This window comes from Catharus ustulatus, chromosome 1 (genome assembly GCF_009819885.2).
Source record: "Catharus ustulatus isolate bCatUst1 chromosome 1, bCatUst1.pri.v2, whole genome shotgun sequence".
NCBI classification, from domain to species: Eukaryota; Metazoa; Chordata; class Aves; order Passeriformes; family Turdidae; genus Catharus; species Catharus ustulatus.
Window position 1 is genome coordinate 140,767,273 of NC_046221.1, and position 9,743 is coordinate 140,777,015.

General features: G+C 43.6%; 1 protein-coding gene across 1 annotated transcript; it reads left to right on the top strand.

Annotated features, from left to right (window-relative positions):
• The first annotated feature begins 219 nt into the window (after positions 1 to 219).
• CTHRC1 (collagen triple helix repeat containing 1) lies at positions 220 to 9,739 on the top strand. The gene is made up of 4 exons (XM_033052213.2): positions 220 to 357; positions 3,291 to 3,512; positions 4,762 to 4,978; positions 6,174 to 9,739. The coding sequence occupies exons 1-4, from the start codon at positions 220 to 222 to the stop codon at positions 6,314 to 6,316; spliced, it is 720 nt and encodes a 239-aa protein (XP_032908104.2). The 3' UTR covers positions 6,317 to 9,739.
• Positions 9,740 to 9,743: the final 4 nt, after the last annotated feature.

Consider the following 9,743-nt stretch of genomic DNA (forward strand, 5'->3'; position numbering starts at 1 on the left):
GGCCGGCCGAGGGGCGGGAGCCCTCGGGCCCGTGCCAATGGCTGCGGGGGGATGGCTCTGCCGGGCCGTCTCGCTCGGTTACAGGATGGAAATTCCCGGCCTCCCCGGGGAGGGAGCTCGGGCTGCGCGCTCTGAAAGGCTCATTTATCCCCGCGCTGCCGCCCGAGCGGGGTCCCGGGCTCTCGCTGCCGCCGGCCCGGCTCCGCACCCGGCCGCACGATGCCCCGCGGCCCGGCCGCCGCCGCCCCGCTGCTGCTGCTGCTGGCGCTGCTGCTGGCGGCGGCCCCGCCGCACGGCGGCTCCGAGAGCCCCAAGGGGAAGCAGAAGGCGCTCCGGCAGCGGGAGGTGCTGGACGTGGTGAGAGCGCCGGGGCCGGGAGGGGGTGCTGGGGGAGCCGGGAGGGAGGGGGGAGGCTGGAGAGGCCACGCAGCCGCTTTGTTATTGCAAAGGTATGAAAAGAGCGATAGATCAGAGGCTTCGAACAACCTCGCTGCCGCTCCGGGCAGGGCAGCGCCGGTCCCGCGCTCCGGGCATCTCTCGGTTTAGTTAACTTGTGCTGGATCAGGAAAAGGCGGAGAAGGGCTGGACGGGCTCTGGCACACACGGCAGGGTTTCGGCGGCCCGATGTGTGTTTTAGTGCTTTCCCCATCGGTCCGGGGTCGGGCCCGGTGCCGGGGGCACAGCATTGCCCTGGGCTGGTTCCTGCGCTCTGCGCCCTGCAGGGCAGCGCCGCATCTTACAGCCCTTCCGACAAAAGCAGTAAATGCTATTTAGGTCCTTCCAACATAAGCAGTTAAGTGTTGTTTAGCTCCTAAAAGTGCTAGTGGATAAAAAGTAATGAGAAAAACCTATCTGCATGCTCTGAAAACTGTCTGCATGCTTACCCAACACACTTTCCTTGGAGTCGCATGAATGCATGATTTCCTTTGGCGGCAGGGACTGCACACCGCTGTTTGCAATTCCATTCCTACTAGAAACCTGAATGCATTGGGACTATCCCATCTCAGGGATAGATGACAGGAGGGAAATTTTCCAGTCCTTGGAATGCAGAAAACAGATGTGAAGGTATTTCTGTGAGCTGCTAGACTGCCGTTCACCTTCTATAGAAAATCAGTGGTGTGGCCATTTCTTCCGTGTCTCTAGAGAGAGAGATCCCCTAAAGTCATGTACTGGAAGCACCACTGCTAGCAAAGCTCCTTCTCTTTCACACTACCTCATTGCCTTCTCGCTTTTGTTGTGGAAATTGAACTGCATGGATGTACACATGGATCAGCTAATATTTTCTAGGCAGTATTTTAGGGTCCCTCATTTCTTTGAACTTGGTCAGTGCTTTTTGGGTGCAAGAGAGTGAGCAGCAAAGAGCGGGAAATTCAGTGGCAGCTGACTCATGCACAGCCCAGCTGTACAGACTGCTTCAGCACAAGCCCTGCCAGGGCAGAGTGGAGGCAGGACCAAGGGGGGATCCTGCCTTCAGTGGATGTCTAAAATATGTTTTATGCATTTCCAGCTTAAGAAAGCATGAAAAAGACTTGGCTTGGCAAGACAGACAATTTTAGTTGGAGTGGAGCCCAAAGCCCAGGTGATTCTTGTGCTCCCATTTATTTTTGGGATGTGCTGTGGATGAAGTGCTCTCCCTGCCTGGCTGTGGGTGGCAGCTCCTCTGTGAAGGCAGGCCAGCCCCTCTTGGTGTCTGGGGATGGGGGCAATAGGCCAGAGCTTTGGCCTACCTCCAGTTCTTGCCTGTTCCCACATCCAGGATTTCTGTGGTGAGTAACCACATGCAAAAGCCAGAGCCAGTCACTGTTACAAATAGAGTCCAATGGGAAAGGAACAGCAAAACCAGATAACTGCTGCTGTGTGAAATAGAAATGTCTTTGCATTGTTCTCCGAGGCTGGCATGTGCTCTGACAACCAGCCTCCTCTTCAGCCAACTTTTTAAAATCATGGTTTCCTTCATGAAAATATTCCAATATTTCCACTCCCTTTAGCCAGCAGGTTTTCTTTGGTGAAGGTAGTAATGGAAAGCTAGCAACCATTAGTCAAACCCTCATCTGACTTCTTACTAGACCTCTCCATATAGTCACTGATTTTACTTTTGGCATGGCTCCAGCTAAGCCTGTGATGGCTCTGCTGGTTTTTGTACCAGAGCCTGTGAAAAGGCACAGCCTCAGTGAAGAGAATTCACCAGTCTGACAAAGGAAAGAGGGCAGGGGCTGTAGTTTACAGCTCCTGCAGTGCAGACAGGGGCATGGCTGGCATGAGGGGGAATAGCTGCAGCACTGTTTCTTTTTGGAACAACTGGGGATCAGGTGGTTTAAACTATGTGAAGACAAATAAATATGATAAAGTGGAAGAACAGAATACAGCTATCTGTAAGATTTGGGATGAAGACTGGAGGAAGCAGTCAGTAACCAGATGGGAAAGTAAAATGTACATGAAGTAAAAACATGCTGGCTGAAACCAGTTCTCCTCCTGCATCCCAGCACTCAGGCTGCTGGGGAAGGAGCTCTGGGCTTCACAGACCTACTCTCTAAGGTGGGCAATCCCAAGTCCCATAAAGTGTGAAGGTGATGTGCATTAACACGGGGTATGGGAGAACAACATTTGACCTTTCCTAATACTGTATGTTAGGAAGGATTTTAGTATGCCCTTCTCCCATATGTGTCTTCCCACTTGTACAATGTTCCTGAGTTCAGCCTTGTTCCAGGATGCAGCTTCCCATATCTATACCACCATCCTTTTGTGTGCATATCAGAGTCTGAACTGTGGGGCTTGGTTATCATGATGTAGTTGTGTACCAGAGAAATGGCAGAAGAAAAGTGGCATTAACCTTTGCTCTCTATAAAATGGAAAAATTTCTTTTTTCAAAAAAAGGAAAAATAATACTGAAAATGTATTAGCATAGACAGGTATACAAGTAATGGTGGATTAGGAGAAAGTAACTATTAACATATGACTTATTTTTTTGTTTCTGTATTGAAATGTTTTGACTCTTCTGAGGTTTTCCAACAGGTTTCAATTCTTGGACTAAGTAGATTTTTAATTCTAGGATTTATGTATCTTTTCATTTAAAAAAGGCATCTTTTTTTACAGCAAATTCTACTGGCACTGCTTATCTTTGAAAATTTATTCTTCCTTTTTTTTCTTCTGTGGAACCATTTTCTCAGAGATGCAGAAATAGCCCATTGTGGCACAGCAGGGGTTTGTATTTTGTTGTTACTCATTTGTGTTTGACTTGGTTAGCCTCGGACTTAAGGGATGGAAGCAGCAAGATCTGTTCTCTCTTCCAGTACAATGGCATGTGCTTACAAGGCCCCAGTGGTGTTCCTGGACGGGATGGAAACCCAGGAGCCAATGGGATCCCTGGGACACCTGGGATCCCAGGACGGGATGGGCTGAAAGGGGAGAAGGGCGAGTGCATGCGTGAGAGCATCGAGGAGTCCTGGACACCCAACTTCAAGCAGTGTTCGTGGAGCGCGCTCAATTATGGCATCGACCTGGGGAAGATCGCGGTGAGTTGGCTCTGCCTGGAGGGGCTGCACCAACCACAGCAGGCTCTGGGGCTGCCCCTGTGAGCTGGGCAGCTCACAGATCTCCTGCATGCAAGGGTGGACTTCTCAAAGGCTTAGCCACTCCAGATTCCTCTCAGCTGTGCTTCAGCTATGTGGCTGTTTCATTTCTGGAATAAGGTTCAAGAGAATTTTGTAGCTGGTATAAGAGTACATTTAGTACCCCAGATCTGTAACTGTAAGGCTGAAAGTCACAGTACCAAGCAAGAACCCCTAGCTTGCCCAAAACAAGGCAAGGTTTTTACCATTTCAATCCTAAGAAGGGACAAACATCTTTAATCTGTTAATTGTACCCATCTTTATAACTCTTGCTTCGAAGTGGTTGTTCACTGAAACTCAGTTGTTGGATGCTACTGCGAAGGATCAGTATTGCTCAGGAGCAGAATTGCCAGTGTCACCCAGACTGACACAAACAGTCTGTCCTCCACTGCAGCCCTGGGTGTAAAATTTTCAGAAAAAATTCCCTGCTCAATCCCAGCTTTGAAGCAAAGCCCAGAGTGATTATAGCGTTTAACTGTGTGCTGTTTCTAGAGGCAGAATCAACTTTTTCAGTAGACTCTTCTCACTGCCATGTACTTGCAGAACTGTCATGAGCTTTTTTTTTTTTTCCCCGTGATATCCAGCATTTTGAAGACAGGTTAACAACCACTTTAAAACCTGGAAATATTTATTTTTCAGTTGTGGACTTTTTATTGTGTATAAACTTCTCAGAAGTTTTGTGATAATCATTAAGTCCAGGATTTCTGTTAGCAGAGACAGAAACTGTGCTGTCTTGTCATGCAAGGACTTGGGGGTTGGACTGGATGATTTTCAGAGGTTGCTTTCAATCCTTATGATTGTGTGATTCTGTGGCTTGAGTGCAGCTTTCAGAGGGCTTATATCCCTTTACCTAAACCCCAGAAGGTAACTAGGCTACCAACTTAACTGCAGATGTTACCTAAATAAAGTTCAGAATTTCCATAAACCATTTCTCCTTTACCATCAATGAGTTGCTGTTCTGATTTGCATCTTTGCACCACAAGGGATTTTCTAGGCTCTAATTATTATTATTTGTTTTTCCCAGAAAAAAATAAAGAGAATAGCCAAAACACTTTGACACGTATTCCTAATCTGTGTCCTAAATATAAATATCTAGAAAACGAACAGGCTGAGGCGCAGAGGTTTGTAGCAAAGCCCTTTTGTGTCCTGTCAGGAGTGCACGTTCACCAAGATGCGCTCCAACAGCGCTCTCCGCGTGCTCTTCAGCGGCTCGCTTCGGCTCAAGTGCAGGAGCGCCTGCTGCCAGCGCTGGTACTTCACCTTCAACGGGGCAGAGTGTGCTGGGCCACTGCCGATTGAAGCCATCATATACCTAGATCAAGGGAGCCCAGAGCTGAATTCTACTATTAACATACACAGAACCTCTTCAGGTACGTATGCTGGTGGAGCAGAGTAGAAGGCAGAAGCAGCTACCAAAGGCAGAGGGTGCCACCCGCCCTACAAGGTCAGAGGGCTGCAACGAGGCAGAAGAGGGGCCAGATAACATTTGTTCCTCTTACTCTCCTGCCTCAGAGTTGACTATTGATAGTAACAGCATTGTCATTTCTTATTAAGTGGTACTTTCTTGCTGTGGTATATTTCTTGGTACTTACGTCCTGAGATTTAGAAATGGAAGAGATTTCTGTCCAGACAGGTCTACTGATCTCTGCCACAACATGATACAGAGACATTCTGTGCTGTATTAGCCTATGGAGAAACAGCCTTACTGCCAAGTAGACAGTGTCATCCTGGCTTAAAATAGTGATATTTACATGTTATCTGTGCAAAAAATGAGACATACCTTCTTCAATTTCTACTCTGATTTCAGGTGAGGCACAAAAGTACCTCCAAACTGAAATATCTGGGAGCAATTATTCATTTGCTTAGCAGAGGCAAATTAGTAAATTCATTCAACATAAAAAGATGCGACACTAAGAAAAGGAAATGTAAACTGTGCATTTTCTCCATTTTCCTCCCTATACTGCATGACTGCATGAAATAATGTCTAGAGCTATTATAGGATTTTTTCAGCATAGGGGCAGAGCTGACTGGTCTTCATTACCCCCCCTCCAACTAGTGGTGCTAGTGAGGCAGCAGGAGTGGAACTTTATACAGAAGCAGTGACTTAGGAGTGGAAAAGCTTACAGGGTGGCAATCACCTTTACAGGGCTTAGCTGTAAACCAGGCACGGCTGTTGCCCCCACCCCCTCCCATCAGTGCTAGAAAAATGTCTGGAGGGGTATGAAGCCATATTCCAGCTCCCAGTGTGTAAATCTGGATGTTTAAAGCAGAAGGTACACCTCCCATTTAGCCATCCTGTGGATTGTCATCTGCTTCAGGTGCTGCAACGAGTGTCAAACAGCAGCATGGACAGAGGCACTGCATGACTGTAACTGATGTTGCCACATCTCCACATAATAGTTTTTATTTATGAGATAGTTCTAAAATTTTAAATACTGCTCACATTTAACTAAATAGCACAAGCTTGCAAGAAACTGCTGCTCTTAAGTGTTTGTGTCCACCTTCAGTTGTGAAATACAAAGGGATTGTGTCTGCTGAAGTAACCTGATTTTTGTCTTTAACCAGTGGAAGGTCTGTGTGAAGGGATCAATGCTGGCTTGGTGGATATTGCCATCTGGGTTGGGACGTGCTCAGATTATCCACGGGGAGATGCTTCTACTGGATGGAATTCAGTCTCCCGAATCATCATTGAAGAACTGCCAAAATAACTTCCCTCCTGTTTTTACCTTTTAAAAAAAATTTTGTACTTTTTTTTCCCAGAATTTATTTCAATAGAGTTAGATGCAAGTACTGGACTGAAAGGCACCAAAGCCTTGCATCTGTAGCCTTTGTCTTATTTTGCAAATGGCAGAGGTTTTTTATAATAATCATTTTAGAATACAAATATCAAAACCAAGTTCATTAATATTTTACATTTCTTTTTTTATGTAATACCACCACTGTTTTTAGAATTAACCATAACATTTTGTATCAAATAAAGAAGACCTTTTACAAAACAAAATCTATGTTATTTTATTGAACATTAATATGTTTCAGGTATTTTACATGGTGTTATAAGATTTTTTTAGAATGCTTTACAGATGAAGTTCTAAGAAAGTAAAATCAGGTGTTGGCTTTAGCCTTCAGAAAACATACATAAAATTAATTCCTGTAAAACTGACTGCTGAATAGGATGCTCTGCTGTTACAGTCTTGTCTCTCAACAAACTCCTGGTGACTTAACTGTGACCTAAACAATGTGGTAAGTGTTAAACAACTCATTATGAATAAATGAGCAAAACCAGCCTATCTAAGCTCTCCTTCCCTCTCTTGCTTCTTGATAGCTGGATCTCACTGTATCATCTATGACTGGTCTTCACTACTAAGATGCAGACACTAAATAATTTTACAGTTACAACACTTAATTTCCTTGCTCCAATAAAGTAATTCTCCTGGATTTAGCCCTTCAGATACATAGAATCACTTTGGTATTAGTTAAAAGCTAGATATATGAAACAGTTTAGAAGATACAGAAATAAGGCAGGTTGAAATGCCTAGGCTTTCAAAAAGTGAACTGATAAAGTTAAACAATGAAGTCACAGCTGCTTGACAAGTGACAACACCAATCATGCCAACAGACCATAAACTTTTGTGTTTTAAGCATTTTCTTCCAAATAATGTAAGTGACATACTCAAATATTTCCAAAAATTGTACATATTCTAAAGAGAAACAATAGTCATGTTTGTATTACAAAATCAATTTTACATTAATGAAATAAAAATCCCATGAAAAGCATGTACAACATGCAAAAATCTCCACTCTTCCCAGGAAATTAAAAGAAAAAAAACTCCATTAAATCTGAGATAAGGAATTTATTTCAGCTATTTAGGATTAAATCTCATCTTCTTTTCTGAACAGGCTGCCAGATTTCCCCCAGGCATCTCTTGCCTGTAGCTGTTGTTACAGATACCAGAGGAGGACACCTGCAGTGAGGGGAGCACTTGGGCTTGCCCAACTGCAAGATGGTGTGTGAGATTTGCTGCAAGCCAGCAAGTTACATAGCTGGTATTTTGTCTCTGAAGAACTGCAATGTTTTCACTGGCTTGGACGATGGTTTCAAGGTATCTGAACACAAACAAGTCACTATGAGCTGAGCTGCAGTGCAAACGTACAGAATGTGTTAACACAGTGAGTGATTGTGCCCCTGCCCCAGCCTGTCTTTGCACTGATCCTGAGCCATGAGTAAGCTGTTCTGGGCCCAGAGCACACTAATTCAGGGTAGCACATGCACAGCTTTCTCTTTTATGATATTTTCATAGGTCTTCACAATATGTTTTGGACCCTGGGTGGTAGAGTTAACTCAGTGTTCCATTAAATTCATTCTGTGTACCACAAACAACAAACCCCAGTAAGCACCCTCCAAAGGCAGAAGCTGCTGTTACAGATCTACATAATTTACACGGTAAACTTCCAGGAAATTTATCTTCAGCTAAATACACACAGAACCTTCTGTAATAAAAACTAAAGCCAGCTGTACTGGCCCCAGATGAGATTATTATTTCTGATGAGATTAAAAACTCTACCAGTAGAGGGGATGGGATTGTGGAATTGAAAGTGTAAATTATTAACAAAGTTAGTAATACACAAAATGTGGTATGTGGTAACAGTAGCTACAAAAACAAGCAAATGGATTGCTGAACGAAGAATCAAAATACTAAGCAGCTTCTGTAGCTTTCCAGATTTTAACTTAAAATTTAAGCTGAGTCCCTAATCTGTTAAATTTTTATTAAAAATTGTTCTTTCCGCTTTAGGTTAATCTGGTTAAACATGAAATTTCTCTGATTGTTCGGCTCCCTCTGTAACTGATGATTTCCCCCCAACTGTTGGACAGCCTTTGCTAACTTAGTCCCTAGTTAAATGATACTTATGAGATACTTAATATCTTCTTACCAACAACAGAAGGCAGAGGTTAGGGTCAGTAATGTCTTCTCTTCAAGAAATAAAAACCCCCAAACCACCAAACCCAGAACTCTAAAAAATACATATCCTTGACAGCAATTATTGGCGTGGAAAAAACCCATAATTATTATACAAATTTATGGAGATGTATTACAATTTAATATATCAGTAAGTTAGCAATGAATATATTAACAATCCTTTCCTTAAACTAAATCAGAAGATATCAATGGATTGTTCTGTTTTTTTTTTTAAGAAAGTCCTGTGCACAGGATTTTTTTAAGACTAGAAACTTTTTTCTTCCCAGAGAATATTATTGAAAGTAAGCGTGGTCCTATTTGTTACTTACACTGTTTGATCACTGTGGGATTACTAGAAAAAATCCTCATCCTTAAAATGTAAACCCACTTTCAAATATGCACTTACTTAATAATATTTGGTCAGCTGTATCATTAATGGAGACAGACTCTGGCACAGAGAGAGATGGAGAGAGAAAGAATGAAAGAGAGAGAAAATGAATTAAGTAGCCAGCAATGCATGCACTTTTAGCACATCAGTCTGCTGCTAAAACCAAGTTAAAAACCACAGTGCAAGCTTGTCCTGGTATGAGACAAGAGCTGAGTTTCATCAGACTTGCAATTATTCAAAACCAAGTATGGACAGCTGTTTAAAAAAAAACAATTTCAGTTTCCAAACTGCACCCCACTGAGGCAGCATTTTTGTGTTGGATGAACAACAGAGGCCAGAGCATTCCATATCCTAAAATCTGACAAATAACACAGAGGTGGATTCAGACGACATTCCTTGTTTTAACGAGACTCAGAGATTTATGAAAGCTTTGACAGGCCTCAGGGTTGCTTTCATATGAAGTTTTCCAGTTGTGCAGGAGCAGAATCTCACCAATTGTTATCTGGAGACTTGCTGAAACTGCTTAGTGGGTTATTCCAGGCAGGCCAGGATGAATGGAATTGCTGTGCAGCTGCCTTCACCCAGTCACAGCACTGTTACTTCACAGTTGCAGACGTCTGCTTCAAGCAGACACCGCTGATTCAGAGAGGAAGGCAGCAGTGCAGGAACATGCAGGAGAGATGTTGGCAGGGTTTATTGTCTCTACATTCTTTCCTCAAAATACCAGATCAAATCACAGTGTCAAAGAAGACTGCTGAACTAAATTTCTCCCAGATCATAAATATATTTTTA